Source organism: Terrapene carolina, unplaced genomic scaffold (assembly GCF_002925995.2).
Source record: "Terrapene carolina triunguis isolate 2854851 unplaced genomic scaffold, T_m_triunguis-2.0 Scaffold42, whole genome shotgun sequence".
NCBI classification, from domain to species: Eukaryota; Metazoa; Chordata; order Testudines; family Emydidae; genus Terrapene; species Terrapene triunguis.
In genome coordinates, this window is record NW_020664393.1 from 38,814,114 (window position 1) to 38,840,028 (window position 25,915).

The window sequence follows — 25,915 nt, forward strand, 5'->3', positions numbered from 1 at the left end:
ATTTTTTCTGCAGATTTTTGCCCCTGCCGAAAATGTGGAATCAGCATATTAAAATCTTGCTTGTCATAGTATTCTTTTGATTTGACTAAGAGGCAGTGAAAAGGACATGAATTTTCAGTTATTTTAAAGGATATTGTTAAATGGTTTAACTTGCAAAATTCACCTTTCCCCACTAATGCAATCTGGTGAGGGGTATTTTTCCAGGCTTTAAATATAGCTTAAAAGCCGACCATCCTGTCAATAAATTTTCGGAAATACAATAGTTACTGTCTATGCAAGACTTTTTACACTGTTACTGCAATGTCACACAAAGGAAACCAAAAGTTAACTACCAAACCCCATTCTCAGGGCAGTGTTGACATAATTGATTCTGTTGATTCACAAACAAGGAAGTAAATAGAGCAGACCCATATTGGCTTTTACTTTATAAAATATGGAGGGGGGGAAATCAATGTCTGATAAATCAAAAAGGACTCTAACAGAAAGGGTAAGAACATTTTCAAACCTCTTCTTTTTTGCCTGCACCATGTCCTGTTTGTCCGTTTTGGCAGCTCGTGTTCTTTGTCTTCCAAGCACAAAGCCATAAGAAGATAAGAATGGCAATGGTCCATTTAGCCCAGCATCCTGTCTTCCGACAGTGACCTTGTTCATATCCTCCTTCAGTGTCTCAAACCACCTTTTTTCTGGTCTTCCTCATAGTCGGCATCCATGATTACTAGATTTTGTACTCTGACCAACATATCCCATGTCTCATCATCTCACATGATACTCCCATCTCAGGTGATACTCCCACAGCTTTTCCATTAAGATCTCATTTCAACGGTGTTAAGTAATTGTTCTTCTCTATTCCTCTATTCCTCCTTGGCCAGAATTCCAGTCCATTCATCATGGATTGCTAAATCATTTTCAAACTATGAAGAAAATATTGAAAACAATGAATTAAAATAAAAACATGAAAAACATTATAACATTTTGGGCAATATCCCTTCAGCAATAGAATTTAAAATACACAAATGGCAAATTTGAAATGTGGGGCCAGATCCTCAACTGCTACGAATTAGTGTCGTTCTGTTGACTTCAGTGAGTGACATGCCCCATGACTTCCTTTAACTAATTTACATCCTACAAATGTCTCTTGTATTTTGTAAGGTAGTTTTTTTCAATTAATAACTCTAAAAATGTTGCAAATGAAATAGCTGGACTTCAAGTCATTTGGCAAAGCACAGTAGACTAGAAAATGTAAAATCATTGCATAAAGGTCACACCTATTCAGAGTCTATAGTATCAGCAGCAGCAACTTGTAGAAAAACAGGTTCACATGAGATGTAGACTTTTAGGATCACACATTCTTCGTCTACAGTTACACAGGGATTAAAGACAAAATTTTCAAATGTATATGTCTAGAGTTAGACACGTAAATCCATATTTAGGGCTCAATATAGTCCCCCACTGAAGTCAGTGGAAAAGCCTCCATTGACGTCATTGGAGCTGGGTCAGGCCTGTAGACACCTAAATAGTAATGGCCTAGTTTTTAGAGGTGCTGAGCACCCCCCCATCCATTATTTTTCAAGTGTAATCCTAACCATTATAATAATGATACTTAGCATTTGCAAAGAGCTTTTCATTGTTGAATGCATTAATTAACAGTATAAGAAGATCAAGAACAAATTGTGTCAAACCAACCTAATAGCTTTCTAGAGAAATGGTCTGAAGTAAAAAGGATGAAATTCAATAAGGACAAATGCAAAGTGCTCCACTTAGGATGGAGCAATCAGTAACACACATACAAAATGGGAAATGACTGCCTAGAAAGGAGTACTGCGGAAAGAGATCTGGGGGTTATGCTGGATCACCAGCTAAATATGAGTCAACATTGTAACACCATTGCAAAAAAAGCAAACACAGAGGGTGACCAGACAGCAAGCATGAAAAATCGGGACAGGGGGTAGGGGGTAATAGGAGCCTATATAAGAAAAAGACCCCAAAATCGGGACATCTGGTCACCCTACAAACACATTCTGGGATGCATTAGGAGTGTTGTAAGCAAGACACGAGACATAAATCTTTCACTCTACTCCACGCTGACAAGGCCTCAACGTAATTATTGTGTCCAGTTCTGGGTGCCACATTTCAGGAAATGTGGACAAACTGGAAGAAAGTCCAGAGGAGAGCAACAAAAATGACTGAAGGTCATGACCTGTGAGAGAAGTGACCTGTGAGAGAAGTTTGAAAAAATTGTGTTTGTTTAATCTAAAGAAGAGAAGACTGAGAAGGCAAATTTGGTGGAGAGTCGAGGTTTCCCACACTCAACCACAAGCACAGGGCTAGAGCAGCTACATTTCAGGAGGGCACTAGGAAGTCGGGGATATGGTTGGTTGGACTCAGGTATGCATGCTGCAGTGTTGACACTGGAGCCCTGGGTTTGGGCCCAGGTTAGAAAATTGTTAACCCTAGGGTTGGCAACCAGTGCAGATGCTCAAGCCCTGGGTTCTCTAACCCAAGGTCGACTGACTTGAGTCCCTCTAACTGAAATGAAATTGAAATGTAGACATACCCAATGTGGGTTAAACCTCTGTTTGCCAAGTTTCCCAGCGGTAAAACGAGCATCATAATTATGGCCCACCACTGTAAAGTGCTTTGAGATCTGCAAGTGAAAGGCCTCATTCTTCCCTCACACTATTTTTACATCACTGCAACTCCACTATGGAATGAAATTACTTCTGATTTGCACCAGGGTATGCAAGAAGGGAATCAGGTTCAAAAGTTGTTAGGTCTGTGCAACCTATTACCTTTTCATGAAACCTACTGACATATTCCTTTTTGAGCCATTTTCAAATGTATCCTAAAAGCTCTTAGTAATGTAACTCTCAGGTGTTGCTAAAAACTTGAGGTATGTTATACTGTGATAAGAGAATAAGAGCCTTTAAAATTGGATAACTATTATGTCCTCACCTCAAGTACATATCTTTGTTTCTCTTAGAGGACGTGGGGGTGCGATTCCTCCTCCCCCACCTGGGCGAGGTGCCCAAACACCTAGAGGGACACCAGTGACTCGTGGAGCACTCCCAGTTCCTCCTGTAGCTAGAGGCGTTCCGACCCCTCGAGCAAGGGGAACTCCAGCAGTTCCAGGCTACAGACCACCCCCTCCTCCAGCACATGAGGCCTATGAAGAATATGTAAGTAACTATATGTTTTGATAATTGATATGAGCCAAACTGCTTTGGCAACTTGCAGGTACCTCTGTATTTGAGGACACTGGGTAGGTCCAATAAATGCCTACTCTGTACCACATACCCTTCACTGGTAGTTATACACTGTGCATGAAAAACTGTGATTTAAGTGACTGGAATCATTTGATGGTATCTTTTAATTTTATAAGTATCAGCTATGGGTAGGAATAGGCTGAGTTATCCCAATTATCTTTATATTTTCATGTGCCTATGTCTTTGCAAAAGTTTAATATAAATGAATGGAGATGGGGAAAAGCACACAAAGTTATTTCATCAATATTTTCTAAAAGACTGGGCTCCTGTGTTGTGAAGACTGATATTCAGTGTTGTCTAAGCATTTAATTTGTGCTATGAGAAACATGCATTCACTTGTCTAGTTAAGCTGTTTCTACCCCCTTATAGGATGTTACGTATATAAAACACTTAGGAATTCTTGACAAAAGGTGTTTTTAAAATGTGTGGTGATTGTTATAGCATGCATAAAGCACTCTAAATATGTGTGCTGATTTCCAGAAATATAAAAAAGAAATCCAGTTGAAAACATATCTGGTCTAGTTTTTATAATTCTAAAAAAAGGTATCCTAAACTTTCAAAGTGGGCTTTTGAAATAACACAAGAAAGGTAGGTGCCTAACAAAAGAGCAATATATTTATTCAAAAAAGCATATAAAAGACAATACTTATTGTAGGTTAGTTCTTTAAAAATAGAAGGCTGTGCCTTTGTGGAAAAAAATAGCAAATTTTGTGTATACTTTTTATGCTTTGGATTACTGTTATTTCATGTTATAGTTTATTGTTTTCTCTATTTGTATTCAAAATTAAGAGTGTCATGGGTACAAGGAGGACAAATGCAAATTCAAACAATCATCAGGAAAACTGAGGCCATAAAACATATTTAATAAGGTATTGAAAATAATTATGTCGTAAACATAAGGTCTTTCAAATGATCCTTGTTAATGTTACCTCCTGAAGCTATCACCATAACAACAAACATTCAAATAGAGGGAAAGTATTATCAAATATAATGTCTGACTTTTTTAAACTACAGTAATTAAAAATGTAATATGAACATTCCCTCCCCATCCAGTAGTCATGATATAGAACTATCAGTAGGTGGTGAATCAATGAGAAAATAGTTTATATACAATTTAGAAATTAGAAAATCTCTGAAATCAGAGGATGGAAATGTGGTAAAAGATATTCAGTGACAAAATGATTTACCAGTATCTCATGCATTTTTAGAGTCCAGATAAGCCACAGCCCCTTCAGTCAAGGTGGAAGACTATGATACTGATTACAAGTGAGAAATGAGGATCAGTTCTTTGTGTGATAGTAAATATACATATTCCACAGTTGGTGAGAGAACATCCAGTGCACATATTGGAGAATTTTCTAGTCTGCAGTATCTAATAGGGCAGTGCATGTGCCCATCTTCTTCTTGTGCATTCCGGTGAGGATATAAAGGGCAGCATATGGGGTCTACAAAGAGAGGTAGTACCAAGTCAGAACAATTGCACTCTTCGAGTAGTACTTTCACTGGTCCTCCCTTTCCATCCAGCTCTCACTTCTGGCTCCAAGTAGCTGCTTATTTGTGTCAGCAGCCACACCTCAGGACACCGATTTGACTGGTGGGCTAAACCAGTTAGAAGGTAACCGTGCGGGGAAATGTCTTTCCCCAGCATACTAAGGCTACTTTGGCCAACAGGGTGATAGAGACCTCTAGGTTGAAGGGCAGGAAAGGCACTGCAACAACATATTGTGAAATACGTACGGCTTGGCAAGGCACAGCAGACATCAAAGGCTATCCACTGCAGCTAATGAAGTTGCCAGTTGTTGCGACCTTTTTTGCCACTGGTCTTCGACTGCAGCAACTGGGAGTGTGAGATTGCATCTGAGCAATGGTCTTCGCATTTAAAAATCTTCACACACAGGCATTCATGCATCATTAAATAAGAAAGGCCTGTGACAATGGGCAAATGGTGAAGTGACAGTGTAGCCTATGTGACATCTGTTCATGACCTTTCTCCTCGCAGATCAGACTATACAGCCACAAGAACACAGGAGATGCCATGATGTCATTGTTGGATATGACAGATAGCCATGCCTTCTGATGCAAGCACGATTCTGACTCATGACACTGGGTCTTATGGCAGCTTGCAAGTTCATCAGCCCACAGGCAAGGCTCCACTTCCAGCAGCTTCAGGTCTGTCTGTTGTTGGTCTACTGCCCAGGCAAACACCACCTGGATAAGATGGTGCATCTCCTTCTGGCAGTCTTCCAGTCACTGGACTGGTGGAAGGACCAAAGCACTGTGTGCAAAAAGAGACCCACACAGTCCCAATTCACCCTCAAGGACCATAATCACAGAGGCCTCCACCTTTAGGTGGGTGGCCAATATAAGCAATCTCACAGAGCAAGTCTTAGGGTCTATAATTCAGAGGGCTTTGAAAACCAATGTTCTAGAACTCAGGGTTGTATACAAGGTATGTGTGGCCTTTCTTCTGGACATTTGCAGTCAGACAATCCTGGCCACATCAGACAATATGGTGGCAGTCTTCTACCTGAACAGCCAAGGGGGGAGGGGGCTAGAGGTGAGGACAGATTGCTATCATTGTGTCAAGAGGTCATCTAGCTATGGTACTTTGCCATAGAACACAGCATTATCCTGACAGAGGTCTCCCATCTTCAATCTATCAGTTTGTCATAGTTCCCATATTCAGGTATGCATGGGGCAATTCATTTAAGTTGCCGTGATCAGAGTGCCAGATCAGCTGCTGTTGCCCAGCACTCTGTCCCAACTTCTTACAACATTTCTCTTAGTGTGACCCTGTAGGAGATGGCAAAATAAAATGAGCTCTTAGAGTACTTCAGTTGTTCAGCATCACCTTTACTGATGAAGCCTGTGAGAGAGGATTGTATTCCTGTCATTTTTTCATTAAGACAGTTAAGATTGCTTGGTTGAACCTTCAGTTTTTATCATCTGCCTGAAATATAGTGGTAAAATTAATAATCTTACAATATTTAAAAACTAAGGTGAGACTTTTGGAGGTCACATTGTGAAAGGCATTTGGCTGTGGAGCTGCCTTTTACCTCCCCTGACTCAGAAGCCATGTAGAAGCTGTGGTCTTAGTTGTCCTTCTCTCAGCAGATGCTGGTTGCTCTTCCTTTCGTTTTGTGAAGAGCTACGATCAATTTCTGACTGAAATCTAGAATGAGATTAGACCTGCTTCATTATTCCTCCGCCCCCCCCCCCCAAGCTAGCAGCATTGGCCAATTTCAGTTTCAAAGCTAAATAAATCCATGGCTTAAATTTATCTTAATATATCCAAGTTTGATTTGAATTTCCACTATGGACTAAACAGGGAGGAGTCCGCAATATGTTGGAGCAGATCCAGTGCCCACTGAAGCCAGTGGAAATCTTTCCACTAACTTCAGTGTATGTTGGATCATGTCCTTAATGCACCATTTCAGCTGAAATGAAAACACAAAATTAATTTACTCTACCAAGTTTCCACTCTAATTAAAGATCAGATGGTAGCACATCAGACTCCCCTGTAAAATGTTCTCTTGTCCAAACAATAAATATGTCTCGTGTAAGGCTCTTTCCACACACCCAACAAATGGTTGAAAGCAATTTATTCTTTAGCATGATCACCTAGTTGAACTTCATCTGGTGCAGACATGTCCTAGGTGTCAATATTTTTTCTTTCCTTTTATCTTTAGAACTAAGTAAACATATCTCTTGATAACTACAAAAGATATAGCTTGTTTATCTTTTGGAATGAGTGCAAAACAATGCTTTTCAGAAAGTCCCTAAAAAGAACCACAGAGAATGAGATAGATTGTGCTTTTAATGTCATGCTGTTCTTCCACTGTGATGCACATTTCAAGCTATTTAAAATGAAAGAAAGCAAATGTCACATTCAACTGTTTACTCTAGGCTTTAATGGTTAATTATGTATTTCAATAGTTTTCAAACAAACTGGAACAAATATACTACTGATTATTCACTAGCAGCACAAGCAATGAATAGCCAAACAATAGGAGACACATTGTCACCTTTTAACTTTATTTGAAAAGAACAGCTAATATTCTTATGTGACTATGATTCCCAAACTGTGCTTGTGGAGGCTTTTGCTTAATATTTAAGCTAAAGCCTTTATGGTTTTGAAATCATTGTATTTGCCACAACCTAGAGTGTGGATAGAAACTGAGTGTAAAGACCTTTACTTCATTAAATATTTGTATCCAACTCAGTGCCTTAACTGATGCATTAAATGGAGATATTGATGCCTGATCTTGCCTACTTTTGAAGTAAATTGCAACATTCCCTATGGATTTTGATGCGAAGTGGGGTCAGTTGAGGAGAAATATTTTTCAAGTCAAATACATTTAAAAGAATGAAAAAGATTGAACACAATGATATACAAATATGAATTTATTTTACAAATTGTAGACTATCATTTTCATAGTCCATTTGTTTCTGTGTCGATTCTGGCTGTTAAAAATGATGAAAAATTTACTGAGACCAAAGATTACCTGAATAAACTGAAATTTTAGACAAGGGAATCTGCATGACTGACTACCATATTGATTAAATATGATTGATTAGCTATTATGCCCAAAGCACTTAAAGAGCTAAGCTATGTTCGACTAATATCTGCTGTGACTTAAAAAATCAAATTGTATTTTTATTGTAATAGCAATAAACAGTGTGATGATTATATTATCAGGAAGACTATATGTTGGACTTTAGAAGAACATTATGAATGATAGTTTCATGGAGGTAAAGATATCAAGCTAAATTATTTTGTTAGTTATACTCACACCAGTGTCACCGAAAGAAGAATTTGGCTGACAGATGTAACAGATAGATTTACTTCAAACAAACGAACAAACAAACAAACAAACAAACACATAAAAATAGAATTAAGAAAAAAAGGAAATGTACAGCTCAGCAGTGAGCCATCAATGTCTAAGTACCTGCAGTATTAGAGGTTTCATGCTGAACTGTGTAATGTCCTGGTTTGGGTTGAGATTCCAAATTCCTTATCACACAGAATAATGCCTGTTAGGAGCTTTCCCTTCGCCCCTCCTGTTGTTCTTCTCATGCAGACAGAAGAAAGCAGAAGACCAGAAGTCCAAAGTGCAGGCAATGCGATGTTTATTAGGGTTAGTTTCAAGCAAGCCATAGCTCTGACACCACAGAGCCTTTTCCCAGTGTTCCCGTTCTCTATACCCCCCTCCTTCTTAGTGCGCCCAAGTATACCTACAATGCATGTCCCTGGTTACTTACAACTTATGGTCATATTTTGTTTTGGAGGGTCATCAGTCTGGGGTCTTGGTACCACCTCTTTTGTGGGGAGGAGTAAGGAGTGATGTTGTGTTCTGGCCAAGGCCAGAGTTTTCTTTGGCTTTTCGTGTTCCATATACCTTCCTCTCCATCCCCCCTTGCCCCTCCTAACTGGTTGCTTGACCTGGGTTTGAGAGAGGAGTCAGGCAGCCTTCCAGCTAAAGTATTACTGGGTATAATCCCACCATACCCAGTAACACTTTAGCTCTATTCCTTATCTCATTTCACCCCACCTGCTTGTGGGCAGATGTAATACACTATGTCTTTGATCTTTGTTCACACATAGTAAGGATAATAGAGTATCAAAAGTCAAACCCAAAATTCTGTCCCAGGCTAACAAACAAGTCCATATACTAACAATACAAGCCCATGGGACTGCTCATGGAATAAGGTGTCAATTAATTTGAGTACAGATACCTGAATCTTCACCTTCATGAATTTGTCACAGCCTTAACATCCTTTTTAAAATAGACCTTGTTCAGTGAACTTCTTCGTTTGAGACTAATGATTATTTGTACTTCATAAACAAAACTTCAGTCACAAAATTATATAATAGTCTTATGTCTACATCCCTGCCACAAGAACTCAAAAATATTTTTAAAAGTGAAATCCTAACTATTTCCACCCATATTTTTCAAAATGAATACCCTTCCTGACTGAGACATTAGATGCCAAATTTCTAGCTCAAGGATTTCATTTTTTCCCCTGCCAGACATAATTTAAAAGAGAATGCTGATACAGCCTTATAGGGCTAATAATGCTAATACAGCAACAGCCTAATAAATATTCATATTCTTGTATATAGATCTATATGAAGGGCAGCTCTGAATAGAATATTTGGCCTTCACTTACTCCTGTATAAAAACACACATACTATACATCTATATAACATAATATACCATTTGTTGACCAAACACAATCCAACTAGCTAATAAGAGTGTTATGAACAAAAATAGTTTTCCAATATCCATTAGTTGTCAAACAACTGATCACTTAGCAATTTGCCAGATAGTAAATAGTCTGTATACAAAGCTATTTTTTGGCACTAATTGGCAAAACACTATCACGACTTTGTCTCAAGCCAGTTTTCTGCTTTTTATGATAGGGTTACTTGCAAAAGCTTGGATGGTCCAGAAATGAGGATGTTCATTTCAAACTTTATCTGAACTTTATTCAAGAAATAAAATTGTAAGGCTATTGTGAACAGGCTTTCTTTGGAGAGTTCCATTTGTACATGATTTCAGTAGGGATGAAAAAATCACACAAATAGTATTTCTTACAACATTTTGAAATTTTTCATCTGGTTCTAGATCATGCAGAGGCACTAAAAAATGTTAGCATAATTTTGGACTATAAGAACTTAAGGGTTATCCAGGTTAATGAGACCAAAAAGGACACAGACACACACAGTAGAACCTCATTAATCTGCAATAATGAAGGAAACCCAGTGTAGATTGCTGATGCTTGCAGATTATGGATGCTCACAGATTAGTGAGTACCAGCATCATCAGACAGTTAGGCAACCCCAGGTCATTATAGAGAACCAGGGAAGCGACTAGGCCCATCATTAAAGCTTGACATCACCCACCCCATTCCTGATACCACCACATCAACAGAATCTTACTGGTGTGTGCTTCAGTGAACTGCAAACCAAATGTCCATGTTCAGGGCAGGTTTGCAGTTCATTAAATTGCAGTTTAAGGGAGGTTCTAGTATATAATACAACCACTTTGCTGATTATATAAGCACACACAGTTCTTCCTTACACATATAGTTAATGGGGTATTACTGCTCTGTGTGTTATGTTTACTTATGAATAATATTTACTGCAGATTAACATTACACTAATACAACATAAATTATAGTTCAGGAAACCTATTGAATTAGAGCACTTATGGACTGTTGTTACATATGGACTATGTAAGAAGAAGTGGATGTTTTAAACATAGAAGGTTGTTTCCTTTTACAGAATGTCTTTATCATTTATGGATCATATATCTTTGGCACTGAGTTTTGTTCATGATTTGTTGTCATCTAGCAACTTTGGAAAAGCTTCTTATGGAACAAACCCCATTTTAACCAATTACCAGTATATATTGAAGGCAAAGGTGTTACAGAATGCACATTTACTTCATTGTTTGATGAAAGAAAGTGCTGACAGGCCTTTTAGCCAATTGCCTCTAAAAATGAATGTAATGATTACTCAGGCTAAGCAAAAGAGAGGAAAGAATATTTGGTCCAATAAAAGGCCTGATACGTATAGCATTTTTTCTGTAGTCACTTTTCTCCCTGAGTGTATGTAATTCATTTGCAGCTGTGGGTTTCAGTTGCATTTAAAAGATAGCCTTGCACTTAGAAAGATGGGTATAGTATGTTACTACTATGGGTGCAGAAATCCCATTCTCTGTGCTTACAGTATGCTAAAAAAATTTCTGGCGTACAAAACAAGCTGAAAAATCTAATATTGTCTGAATTTTCACACACACACACCACCTCTCCCCCAAACACACACATACATAACAATGCTTATGTGGGTCGAGATTTCAGAATACATCCATATATATTGACATAGATGTATGCACACCTGTCTGTCTTATCTATGTCATATGTATGCTCTGATCCTGCCAGCTAATCCATTTGGGAAGACCCTTATGCCTGCTGGAGCCCCACTGAAGTTAATGAGGTATTATATGGGCACGGGGGTATGCTTGCAGGTTCAGGGCTATAGTGTCTGTCTGTCTCTGTATGGAAAAAAGTAGAAATGTAAAGGGTTGGAGACAAAATGTTTTTAAAGGAATAAAAGGTTTCATCAAGACAACATTATTGGCTCTCCTTTTCAGCTTTTTGGCAGTTATTTATATTTTCTGTGTATCATCCTTGTACCAATGATATTGATGCATGTTGTCATTTTCTGAGGATACTGAAAGTGCTTGGTCCTTTACAAATAGAGAGAAAGAACAACTGCTTGATTAAACTAGGTTAGATAATCTCGATTATGCATGTCCCATATGCTCAGGTACGGAGGGAGTTAAGAGTTCTTGCTGTTCTTTAAACTTAAATGGTTAAGATACCCTGCCATTCCCCTGTGATTAGGCTTGATGGTTTGAAACAGATTATTTTAATTTCAAGCCCCACCTGCCTTTATAATTGAAATGTAGGCCTGTGATTCAGCACGCTGTTAAACTGAGCATAGCTGCAGGTAGATACAAAAAAAATCTGTTTTTCAAATGGAACCATTCAATGGTAGTTGACAGAGGCCCTGTGAAGGGTGAGAATCTTGCTAAATGCTTAATGAGCTCAGCTCCTAATGTTTTGCATGTATCCTATGTTACCAACACTTTAGAAAGCTACCTACTTTTGCTGGTACTATCTAATTTTACTCAATTGTATAGAGTAGCACTAGTATTGCATATTTTAGACAGGAGCAATGGGATGAAATTCAGACTGAGAATTTAGGATAAATATTATGATAACTTTGAAAGAGAATGGTAGAAGTCCCATCACTTGGGGCTTTTAAAACTAGACTGCAAACCACTAGAAAATGTTCAGGAGAGAACAATTCTGCATTTGCAGGGAGAAGGATTGGATGATGTGGTGGGTCTTTTTAAGCTTTAACTTCCATAGTTCTATCAATCTTTGTTGCTTGTGTTAAAGTATTTGTGTCATTCCGGGAAATGTTATAAACCCAATGCCAGATAACTAGTTTCATATGGTTCTCAAGTATATTCATTTCTAAAATAATCTGAGCTGTTATATTTTACAAGGGCTGCAGATTTAGTGTATCTTTTAGAATTGCAGTAAAAATGTTGTGAAAATTGATCTTGTTATAAAACTTAGCACCTCAGATTTGACCTGAAGGCCTCTTAGCGACATGAGTAATCAGTAAAAGAGGAAGATTCAGGGTAATGGCTCTGAGGCAATAAAGTGGAAGATTGGAGAGGAAAAATATTCTTCCTCCACACAGAATTTCTTTCACCTGATGAGAAGATGGTTGACCAGTATTTCAGTAGATTCTACCATCACTTTGGCTGCTATTGCTGAGACATGGCTAATATTTAAAATACATAACATTTTGATGATAATTCTGTTACTTTTGTAAGTGAATGTAGTCAGATGAATAGTGCCATACTGACCTCCCTGGAAAACAGTTTTCTCTATATCCCCCAGAAGAGGTACAGCAAAAATAATTTCATTTCATTATTACTAATGTCTGGGCCCAATCCCGCAAAGTACTGAATGCTGAAATAAATAAGAGGTGAGGACATTCATCAGTCATAGCATTGGACCTATTTTCCCAATAATGTTCTTCAGTGGCAATCGTTAATCTTTGCATTCATTCAGTCCTTGAACTCTTCTAGAATGGCCAATAAGGGTCTGTGATGAGAACATTTGTCCATTAGGAAATCAGCTAATTCTCACCAAATGGCTGTCAAATGTTAATGATTTGACCATAGGTGACTGAGAACACAGCTGCCTTGAAGTGGAAGGTTCCATATCAAATTATCACTCCTCTAAACTCTCTAGTCTCTGATCCTTGTGTTTTAGGACTTGCCTACACAGGGACGTCCAGTAAAATTAATCTGAATTAACTAAAGGTGTGAATTTGAAGTGGATTAATTAAACTGCATTAAGTCTCTGTGTAGATACTGTAATTCATACTTAAAGTGGATTTAATTTGGTTTATCTTAATTTACTTTGGAAGTGAATTAAACTAAACTGAATTAAAGCCACTTTAATTCTGAATGAGGGTGTTCACACACATACATCCTCTTCTACTTCAGAGCCTCCTGCTTGCTGTACAGGGGGGGTGGGGGAAAGAGGTATACTGAAGACATTTTTCTTAGAGATCAACTATGGGACCATTATTTTTGGTAAATATATAAATTTGTTCACTTATGTAGACATTTATAAATCAGAATTGTGATAGCATGATAAGTAATTAAGAAACTTACTTAATGGATGACTTAAATTCTTTTAAACTTTTCTTTAATTTGTTCCTTATGGTCTTCAGTTTAATGTGGCTCTGCCTAGTTTTCTTCCTTGTATTTTTGGAAACATCACTGAACACCTATAAGAATAGGGTATTATACTTCTGAAGACTAAGCTTATGTCTCTGTAAAAAAGACAAATATATTTTAGATCATATAAGTCAATTGCATATATTGAAAATAAATTGTTAGAGCCCAGTCCTGTGCTGTGTGGGCACAGTTGGATTGCTACACATACATAAAGCCCCATTGACTTCACTGGGACTCCATGAGGGTGCAGCTGCCCATTCAAATGCTAGATAATGTAGGACTGGGGCTGTGATGGGAGAATGATGGATTTAAAGAAAAGGAAAATATTTAGAAATCAAAGTCATCTTCTCTTTTGTACCAATTGTGTTACAATGTGTTGATATTAATTAACATCTGGTCAAATCTGCTGCCCACATATATGATAATAATATATACTCAATATAAAACATTCTCAAAATGATACATTTTTGTTAATTGCATACGTAGGTGGTTAAAATTATTTGCAGACCCCAATATATTTGCACAGTTTTAAGTGTCTATAAAAGTTTATAAAGTTGTTTTGATTTAGTATGGTGACTAGAGAAAACTGGAAAATAAAGACTCTAAAATGGAATATTAATATGGTAGTCTGAAAAACAATATTTCTGAGTACATGTAATAAGATTACATACAACTAATCACATAACAATACAGCTGTAATTTGGCAGAGTCTGCCTATCTGATTAGAAGACAGCCACTGGTAGTTTATCAGAAAGCTAGACTTTAGGAAGATAATAATGATAGTAACCCAATAATTTACATCCTGTATATAGTTCAAATGTATTTAGGTTCTTTGAAATCAGAAGTCCTAATGTAAGGCAAAAGGATGCCCACCTGAAATTATTATTGTGTGGTCTAGACAAAGTATGGGAGACTAAAGGGCCCAGGCTTCAATGCAGGTTAAACCCCCAAAATCACAGCCTCAGATTATTTATGTGGAAAAATAATTAAAACAAAGTGTGTCTGAAAACCTGATGCTGCATCTCAATCTACCAATCCGGGGGAGGGAGGATTACAGACCGCAACCATTTTACAGTTAGTCTATTTCTGCTCAACAGTCTTTTGCACTTTCTTCTATGCCACCTTCTGCACAAGTAACACCTTCCCAGAGTTGGTCTGTAAAACCACTACCGGCTCCCCATTCAGATTCCTCTCGAATCATTTCTGTTGTGGTGCCTATAAGAAATTAACCAACTGGAAAAGGTTTGCTAGAGGGTCAATAAGGGATCAAGTGTGTGTGTCTGTGTGTGTGTGTGCGCTGTGTGCGCGTGTACACAATATATTTATATGTACATACGCAATAAAACAGTAAGATATGTATCTAACTATGCCAATTGTCTTAGATTATGGTAATATCAGAGGTAATGAAACCAATCACCACCTTCAATCTACAACTTATTTGCGTGCAAAAATTTCATTGGACGTAATGACTCAGTGATATGAGGGCATCTGCACAGATGGCAGATTACTTGGCCCAGCTGCCACAGTTCTTCAAAGGTTGATTCAATACATATAATTCAATACAAACTCCCCAAGAACAACCCACACACAAATCAAGACAGCCAGCACACACAGTAACCCCAAATACACAATAATCCTCACCACAGCATACATGTCTTATTCACACCCACACAAATCAACGCAAATCTCACAGTCCAACACACACACCCCCAACCATCCCTCATACTTGTCATAAAACCATAAATTAGTATTTAATACAAAACAGAGCAAACAGCCAGCATGCAATATTTTGCTTTTTTGTTTTATATATCCCCCCTGCACCCTTTGTATATATCTCTGTTTTCTAAAAAAAAATTAAGAGCTTTGGCACAAACAATTTTATCTTTTTATGTGTCTGTACAGCACCTGGCTTATTTTGGATATAGGTATATGTGTTCAAAGAAACATGGTGGTCTATATTCATCTCACTTCACATTCACTTAAATGGAGTCGTACCAGGGAGGAATTGGCCAAATGTCAAGGATTTTAAATTGCCATTACAAATAACACTGCTCTACAGCCAAAATGCTTCTGAAATAAATATAGTCAAACTTTACTAATTCTGGGTCACTGAGAACGAAAATGATGCTTAAAATTGTTGATTGGCTCTAGTTTTCAAGATATGCTATTGGGTCAGTATATACGACCCTTGACTTGGGAATGGCGGAGGATAAGTGAGTTATAAAGGGAAGGGATCTCAATTTAAACCAGAAATGACTAAAATACATCTTTGACTGGATCTATGAATAAATCTATGACTGGGTTTGGACAGTACTTGCTTTTTAGGCAAAACAATGAATGATGCAATCTGAAGCTGGTATTGCATCATACATGATATGAATTGCATCATGTTATTCCTAGAAGTTCTGGATGATGCAATCATAACGAAGCTTACATCACTCTGCTGAACAAATTGCCCTATATCAGCTCTAGAAATCCTACAGTGTCGTGCTCTCTTATTTGTCAGTGTTTGATTTTGCAAAGGGACACATTTCTGTTTAGCCAAAGTGAGCAGAGATGCCTCGTACCTGTGTGAACAGTGCAGATAACTTCTGCTATGTTTGTGGTGAAGTGACTTTTGCAGTATAACCACTATAACCACTATGGTTAAGAAAGCCTATCACCTTTATTTTGGCTGCAAAATTGGAGATCAGGACAAGAGGTGGGCCCCACACATATGCTGCAACACTTGTGCAACAAATCTTCACCAGTGGTTGAACAGGAATAGGAAATCTATGCCTTTTGCAGTGCCAATGATTTGGAGAGAGCCAAGAGATCATACCAGCAATTGTTACTTCTCCATGGTGCCTCCAGTTGGGAAAGGTGTGTCAAAGAAGAAAAAGTGGACTGTGCATTATCCAAACATTCCATCAGCTATACGCCCAGTACCCCACGGACTGCCGGTTCCTGATGCACCAGAATCATTCTCACTTGAGTCAGACGAGGAAGAGGATGAAACTTCTGGTCCTGAACCATCAATGTCACAGGACCCACATTTTCTCCCATCCTCCTCCTCTGAACCACACCTCATAACACAAGGTGAACTGAATGACCTTGTCAGGGATTTGGAACTACCCAAGAGTAAGGCAGAGCTGTTGGGCTCCAGACTACAGCAGTGGAATCTCCTGACAGGTGATGTTAGGGTTTCCATGTTCCGTGACCGTCAAAAGGATCTTGTCCCATTCTTCTTCATGGAAGGTGATCTTGTAGCCTGCAACAACATCGATGGTGTGATGGCAGCCCTCAACATCGTTCACGATCCGGATGAGGGAAGACTGTTCATTGATTCATTGAAGACAAGTCTTAAAGCTGTTTTACTGCATAATGGCAATGTTTTGCCATCAATTCCAGTTGGTCATGCAGTCCATATGAAGGAAACCTATGACAACATGAAACAACTTTTGAGGTGCATAAACTATGACCAACATCAGTGGCAGCTTTGTGGCGATTTGAAGGTTGTTGCTCTCTTGCTTGGTCTGCAGACTGGATACACAAAGTACTGCTGTTTTCTCTGCGAATGGGATAGTCGTGCAAGAGATTCCCACTACATCAAGAAAGATTGGCCACTCCGACAGTCATTGGAGCCTGGGAGGAAAAGTGTTCAGCATCCACCACTTGTTGAATCAAGGAAGATTTTGTTACCACCCTTACACATCAAGCCGGCTCTGATGAAGAACTTTGTCAAGGCCATTGACAAAACACAAGCAGCTTTCAAGTACCTCCGTGGAAAATTTCTAAGGTTAAGTGAAGCTAAGATAAAGGAAGGTGTCTTTGTTGGTCCTCAGATTCGTGAACTTCTTCGAGATGATGCATTTGACCATTCACTACGTGGCAAGGAAAAGACGGCATGGAAAGCCTTCCAGTTAGTGGCAATAAATTTTCTCGGAAACAACAAGGCAGACAACTACAAGTTGTTGGTGGAAAACCTCCTCAAGGCATACAAAAGCCTTGGTTGCAACATGTCACTAAAGATACATTTTTTGCACTCTCATCTAGATTTTTTTCCACCGAACTGCGGAGCAGTGAGCGACGAGCACGGCGAGCGATTTCACCAGGACATTGCAACAATGGAGAAACGCTATCAGGGCAAATGGAGCCCATCAATGCTTGCAGACTATTGCTGGACAGTGACAAGAGATGCTCCATTTAATGAATACAAGAGACAAGCCAAGAAGCGCCGAGTAGACACTGAATAGGACTAAACTCTGTACAGAATAGTTTTTTGCCTTTTGTTTCATAATAAATTTTATTTATATAACCCTTTTGCTGATTTTTAAAGTGTTACATAAACAGGACAGGTGAAATATTATCATGTAAAGCAACCATAAACACATGAAAAGACCTAGGTTTACAATTTATGATTAAAACTCTACTATCTACACAATATACATAGACATAAAATGTAAAAACTTAAATATCTTAGAAACAGAAGCCAATCAGTTGTTATAATTGTCATATTTGAATTCAGCACATCAAAATGCATAATAAATAGCACATTTTATCTCTGAAGCAGACGACTTCTCAAAAATTGTAGACCAGTGTAATTGGTGTGTGTCTTGTGAATAAAGTTCAAATTAATTATTTCCTTTCTATCTAAAGCACATTTACAAATTTTAAGCTATGGGAGTGTGGCTAAAATCATCCCTTAGAAACAGCATTTTATGTAAAATCTTGTTAATGTAGATCTTAATCATAAAATGTATTAAATTTTCATATATTTCATACAATGAATGTAATCAATAAAATGGATTACAAAAGCAACACAAATCCCAGTTTAAGTAAAACATAATCAGTCATTACATGATTCCTAAAGATCTGGATCCAGTCACAGTGAGCCATTTGTAGGAAACAGACAGATAATGTCAGACCGAGTTGAAGGAGCTAATCCAGGAGATCCAGTTTACATTGTGGATGTAAAACAAATACATCAACAAAATCTTTACTAATAAAGGACAGCATAGTTCTAGGCTATCAGTTGGAATATATAGAAAGTCAACTGAAATCCACAAAGTAAGTATTCTACTCTCCAGAGGAAAAGTGATCCAGACCTAGAGTAAAATTTTCAAAAGCACCTAAGTAATTTAGGCTCCTAAATCCCATTTTAAAAGTGACTTGGGGACTTAGAAGGCCAAATTCCGTTGACTTTCAGTGAGACATAGGCTCCTAATTCCCCGAGTCAGTACTGGACATGGGACTTAGGGTCTCTGTACATCTAAATATAAAATTTTTGTCACAAAACTTCCTATAAAAATAGAGGTAAATTTTGGGGGGGAAAGCCTATGTAATTTAGGAGCTTAAGGCTGTGTCTACACTGCCCAGCAGTTCAAACTATGGGGGTGTGAATAGCAGTGTACATTAAAGTGCTGTGCTGTAAATCCTGTGTGGACACTGCAGGTGCAAACTGAAAGGTTCCTAGTTCATATTAATGTAGTCTTGTTTGAAGAGGTTTACATTAATTCAAACTAGAACCTTTTAATTTGCAACCTCAGAGTCCACACTGGGCACAAAAGTGACTTGGGCATTTAAGAGCCTATGTCTCACTGAATCTCAGTGGAATCTAGGCTCCTAAGTGCCCAAGTCAGTATTGAACATGGGACGTAGGACATATGTACTTCATTTTGGGCTATGTGGGTGTGAACAGCAGTGTGCACCAATGTGCTGGACTGTAACTCCCGCATGTGGATCCTGTGGGCACAAATTAAAAGGTTCCTAGTCGTGTTAATGTACTCCTCTTCAAACAAGACTACATTAATGTGAACTTGGCATCTTTTGGTCCGCACCTGCAGCATCCACACCTGGGAGTTAAAGTTCAGCACTTTGATGTTCACTGCTATGTACACCCCCATGCTCAAAACTGTTGGGCAATATAGGTAGGCATAGCCTTGTGCTCCAAAGTTACATAGGTTTTTTTTCCTCCAAATTTTACCCCTGTTTTAATAGAAAATGTTGTGACAAAAATTCTAAATCTAGATATAAAAGAAGATTCTATCTACTTGGAAAAGCCTACCACAGTCTTAGGAGGAAAGCTCATAAAAATTCCCAAGTAGGAAGTACCCTCATAACTATTTCTGATCAGAGGGATTGAGACAAAATACTGCTTGGAAATAAATAGATTTTAAAGGTATCAAGCTGCTGTTTCTCCCAGATCTCAGCCCAGCCATAGAGGTGAGCAATTAATCTGTGGGGTTCTGAAAAAAAATATTGTGGCTAAGGAACTGAAGCCTCCATTTTCTAATTATCAAAATTCATTCTTTTTTTATCGTAACTCATATATATTCTGGCATCAGAGATAAGCAGCCAGATTACTTAACACTATCCCAATAACTGCTTAACGTAAATTCTGTGGAATAAAAGTAACTAACAAGGACTAAAATGAGTCATTGTGTGTAATAACTTCCCTACTTTGTTGACATGTTCCTTAACGCCTTCCTCTAGCGGGGGAAGGTCTTGTTGTGTGTATTTGGTAACATGATGTTCTTTCACACAATGTATCCTTGTTACCACTGTGAGAGTGGATGAATGCTTTATATTAAATCAATTAGATGTTAAGTGGGTGTAGTTAGAAACTAGAAAATTATCTTTGGCAGGAGCATAGCTTTAATTCTTGCTCAAGTATTTTCCCTCTCTTCAAAATGATGCATTCTGACATATAATTATTTTGTTTTTTGGTGAATGGTCTTGATTTACTAAAAGTTCTGGTTAAACTTAATGTTAGATTGAAAGCGTTGCTACAGGAATTTTTCTTTTCTTCTTGTATTATACTGACTTATTTGTCCTTCTAAAATGAGAATGAAAAAATTGTGGATATCTTTGTTAACCAAGTGTTTTCTCTATTATGCTTACTATATTTTAGGATGCCTGATACAAGCACAGAATTACATGACTTCTTCATGATTTTCATACTCAAAAAGGTTTCAGAGGGGTAGCCGTGTTAGTCTGTATCAGCAAAAACAACAAGGAGTCCTTGTGGCACCTTAGAGACTAACAAATTTATTTGAGCATAAGCTTTCATGGGCTAAAACCCACTTCATCAGATGCATGGAGTGGAAAATACTCAAAATGGATTTTCAAGATAACATCAAATGCATTAGCAAATAACAGGGCAGTAGCTGCAGTAATCAAAAACATTGGGTAAGGAAAGAAAGCATAGAAGAGACAAATAAAATTTAGAAAAATATTTAAAAACTGCTGAAATCTCATAGGACACATAAGATCAGACAGTGTATAAGTTGCCCACCACTCATTATCCCTGTAGGGCTGTATGTTCAGATACAGAAATACTATAGAGGTATAGACCTAGATATTCAACACATTATGTGTTTACAGTTGGTATGTTGCTCATGTCTATATTCCATCTTCTGAGCAAGGATTTAGAGGTACAAGCAATTTAATGAGGTGAAAATCCATGAACATAGCATTGTAGAGCTAGAGCAGCACTTTGAAAAATGAGGAGGAGACCTGAGTGTGAACAGCTACACTTCTAGGTAAGCAAATTACATTTTCAAAGAAAATTACTCTGCTGGGCTGGGTCAAGCCTGGGATCCAGAGATGCCCTTTGGTTGGGCCTCTCACAACACAGCCCAAAATGTAATGTAGTCTCTGAGTCCTTCCTACAAAAGACTCAAAATCCTTTGGCAGCTGAGAATGGTGGGGCAGATTCCAAGCCCTCGGTTAAAAACGAAAAGTGAATAGAACAGATTGTGTATATTTATGAAAGAATCAGGAGAACCATGGATTGAGATTTCCTCTTAGATATTGCTATGCCCATGTCCACGGTCTGCAAACTAGCACTCCGTCTCTACTCCTGCCTACGGCTCCTCTCTCAGCTCCCGGAACCACAGTATCCTCTTTGCAACTCAGCCCTCTGGCTAGGTCATTATCTGTGTCTTCGGGGGAGGGGTGTGTGTGGAGGTAATCTCTGTCCAACAGTCCAGACACTTCCCCAGTGGCAAGTGGGGGGGATCCAGGCCCACCCACTACTCCAGGCCCCACCAGCCCAGGGACCCTTTAAATAGCGGCCTCCTGTTGCTCCTCTGTAATCTCCTTCAATGCTGCTATATTTCCCTTCCTCATGGCCCCAGCACCTTCTTCACCCTCACCTCAAAGTACTCAGCTGCTCAGTCTGAGCTGCCAGCCAGGAGCTCCCTCTCACTCCCCTGATCCCTGCTAGCAGCTGCTCTGTTCAAGGTGCTTAGTTCTCTCAGCCCTCTAACGGCGCAGTCCTTACCCACTGGGCTCCCAGCAGCAACTGCCCCTACTCTACCCTCAGCTCCCTTTTATCTGAGCCTGCCGGGCCTGAACTGGTTGCTTCCTGCAACTCCTCCCTGATTGGCTGTGCTTCATGCTGCCTTTCTGACCTGCTTGGCCATTGCTCCTTCTGGGGCAGGGCATGATTAACCCCTTCTATTCCTGTGTGGGATAGGTACCACATCACAGTGCCCTTTCCAAATATATGATAGAGACCTAGGGAGCCAATGTGCAGCAGCTTGTTCTGTGCACAGAGGGTACATCTACACTGGAATAAAAGAGCTGCAGCATGGTTGTAGCTAGCCCTGTTCAGCTGAGTCAGGCTTGCGGGACTTGAGCTGTGAGGCTAAAAATTGCTGTGCAGATGTTTCGGCTCGGTCTGTGTCACAACCCAATGGCCTCCTCCCTCAGGGGTCCCCTGGGGAGGCAGATCGGCATTGTATGTTGCTAACGCTGTTGTAGGCATTGCAAGGCATTTTGGGAAGGGTTAAAGGTGTGAGTGTGGAGTGAAATATTCCTTTCCAGGTTGTGAGAGGCCGAAGGGGTAGGAAGAGGGAGACAGGAATGGGTTAACTCGACGCTCCAGCTAGGTCCAGCAGAGATAAGACACTGACTCCAGCCCAAGGCCACAGCACAAAACTGAGTCTCAGCTGCCTGCCAAGACAGAAGGGGGCCTGGATTCCAACCCCAACCAGCCGTGAGAAAGGAGGCTTCAGCTGAACAGACCTGCAGGAGCTGCGAAAACTAGGGAGACAGTGAAGGCCAGCAAGGGGGAAAACAATGGTTTTCGCATCCCAAACAACCATTTTCACGTCCCTGAAGCCGGTGTGTTTTGGGAAAGCTGAGGAAGCCACGGAAGGCCAGTTTGGACTGGTACAAAGAACATGGGGGACAGAGGTCTGTGAACGAGATGCCCCCAAGAGACCGCAGGACTTAAAACCCTCCTGGGAGCTAAAGCAACTTGGAGATCAACAGCAGACCCTGGACCACCTGTGCACAGGACAGAACTCTCGTCCACCCTTCCCCCTCTTCTTCTTATGTTACACCCAAGCTTGGCCAGCCTTGGGTTTTGCGTGTGTGAGTATGAAAGTGGGTTAGGGAACGGTCACTAACACTTTCTTCCTTCCTTTGAGTGACATGGGGAGTCCCCGCACTCACCACTGTCATTTTATTAATAAAGCTTTAAAACTTAGACCCTTGGTGTGCTCCTTCATCTCCTCCCCTAATGATCCTGCGATCTCAGCCTGATCATCTGATGCCTCAGGCAGATTGGTAACAGAAATCTGTCACAGCTGTAGCCTGGGCTCTGGGACCCTCCCCCCTAACAGAATCCCAAATTTCAGGCCCAAGCCTGAGCCCAACCATCTACACAGCAATTTTACAGCCCCACAGCCCAAGCCCTGCGAGCTCGAGTCAGCTGACCTGGGCCAGTTGCGGGTGTTTAATTGCTATGTAGATGTACCCAAAATGTCTCTGGAACATAAGATGTAAACTTCACACTAATTTTTCAACCTGTCCCAGAGAGAGTTCCCTCCAGGATCCAGGTGCTTCCTTAACTTGCAAGTTTGGCCCTATTATCTTAAGTGACCTTGTTAGTGTGAGCAAGTGCCCTTCCAGTGAGACAAATGAGACAACTGAAATATTTTATTGCCTATATATTAATGCAATGCAGCTGTAATTGATCTATACTAATTGATATAATGTTTCTAGGGTTTAAATTAACAAGAGAAGTACCTCTAAAGCAAGCCAAAGTTCAAACTGACTCATAAGATTACAACTATTTATCCTTTACAGTCCTTGAAGAGGTTCAATTGTAAATAAATGTAAACACCAAGACTTGTGTAACCAACGTGAAGGGGTCAAACACTCAGGAGTTATATTCATTACGGGGAGAAGAAGGGTAAATCACATCATACATCTTTCAGGCAAGAGGCTTGTTGATCAGAACGTGAATGTAGAGATTATTTCAAAGCATGCCATTCACCATATAAGTTGCCCTTGTGCTTTACTTATGCAGAAGCATGTGCTGCATTAATGACATAATATTCTATCAATTCTAGAAGTTATAAAGTGAACCTATATAGCTAACTGACTCAACCTTACAATGATGATCATGTCTGGATGTGACAATAATTTCTTGGCTCAATAATAAGATGATGTGATTTCACATGTCATGCTTTGTGTGTATGAGTAATAATCCAATATATTGTAAGAATTAACCTGTTTCTGTGTAATATATAGGAGCTCTTTGAAGGTTGACCACACTGAAAGTAAATGGGACTGTGCTCCTAAAACAGTTAGACACTTTTCAACATCCTGCCCAAATCATCATTTACCCAGGGAAGACCAAAAGAGCTTTCTTCCTCTTCAGTGATTACACTGTGAACTATTATTATTATTATTATTACCATAGCACCTAGGAACCCTAGTCATGGACCAGGATCCCATTGTGCTAGGTGCTGTACAAACACAGAACAAAAAGACTCCCCCATCCTAAAGAGTTTACAATCTAAGTAACAGCCTATCTTATCTCTATTCTGCTGTATAGAGATTCTTATAATGCCATCATCCCTGTAGTATCTGAGCTCCTTCCTGTAATACTTTAAACAATTAGACTAACATCTGTCACATGTGGTTCATTCTTTCTGTTATCCTTTCCCCAGAGGGAAAGTTGTATGGGCTGTGTGGTGTTTTGTTTGTATAGGTTTAATTCTTAATTCCTATACACTGCTATATGTTCATATTAGAGAAAGAAAGGATGAAGAAGTGCACTTTCAATTTAGGTAGAATGTGGTGAGGTTTGAGATGGTTTCCTGTGGCAGCTTATTCCACAATCTGGGACTGGCTCCCAGTTGTCTCCTGCACAGACAAGCTTTACTCTTATGATAGAAAGTTCCACTGTGCCTAAGAAATGGAGTTGTTACTACGGTTCTCATCTGAGAACTTCAGGTGATCTTTTAGGCCATTGAGTACCTTGAAGATAAGGACCAAGACCTTGAAGCCAGTCTAGAGAGAGAAGGACAGATTTGGTGTGCTCACAATGGCCTGTGTTGCTGAGGAGGCATGTTCCGCACTAGTTGGAGTTTTCTAAGATTTGATGAATTAGTGCCCAGGTATATTGCTTTGTTATAGTCCAGCTGAGAGACGACAGAGATTGAACTGAGTCTAGCATATTTGTTTTGGTTTGATGTGACTGTAGTTGGCCACTGACTAGGCTATCTGTAAGCTTGCTCGGGTACTGAAGGTTTGGTATTGGGTGGTATTTGGCTAGAACTAATATATCCAAGGTAGGTTTCTTCAGTGCTATTTAAATTATTATGTCTTTGAAGGAGGAAGGAAATATTCCTTCAATGAATAAGGCATTGGTTATTTCAGTAATGAGTGGCACTAATTGTTCATGACTCTTTCATCTGCCAGGAAAGGCAGCAGTCAGATTCACAGATCTTGGATTGAATATCCTTCATGGTGTCCAGTATTTCTTGGGAATTAAATGTACTTAATTCCAGGGATGCAGGCTGGATAGTTTGTTGGCAAGTATAAGTGGAACAGGTCCATGAAGGTTTAGAAGCCTTTGCAGTTAAATAGGATGGTAGATATTCATAGACTGTGGTGCAGCGATCTGCTATGAACTGGGCAATCATGGTTAATGAAGCAGTTTACCACCATGGGATAACTCCTTCGGGTGGGATTTAGCTTCTTCTGTGGAGGCTCAGAGGAAGCTTCTCTTTGCCTATAATACAGCCTTAACATAGCCTTGGGGAAATTCTTTGAGTTTCAATCTGTCTGTTTCAACCTTTGTTTTCTGGTAATTGCACTTGAGTTTCTCTGTTTCATGTGGTGCAGAGTGTCACAAAACCAAGGAGATCAGTATGGGAGACGGGAAGGGAGGGGCTGCTTGTGGGCCAGTGTGTCAATGATTGAGGCATAGAGTACAATAGTAATAAGTCACCAGGTTCTTGACGACTCAGACTGTGAGTGGAGTGCCACTGTCCTTTAGCACGTTCCATATTCAACTAGGTTATTCTCTGT

General features: G+C 39.4%; 1 protein-coding gene across 2 annotated transcripts in view; it reads left to right on the top strand.

Annotated features, from left to right (window-relative positions):
* Window positions 1–25,915, top strand: part of KHDRBS2 (KH RNA binding domain containing, signal transduction associated 2) — a 600,826-nt gene that overhangs the window by 406,368 nt on the left and 168,543 nt on the right. For both annotated transcript variants that reach the window (XM_026653013.2, XM_026653007.2), the window contains exon 6: window positions 2,981–3,176. In XM_026653013.2, the coding sequence (XP_026508798.1) occupies window positions 2,981–3,176 (196 nt within the window). The remainder of the gene's footprint in view (window positions 1–2,980; window positions 3,177–25,915) is intronic.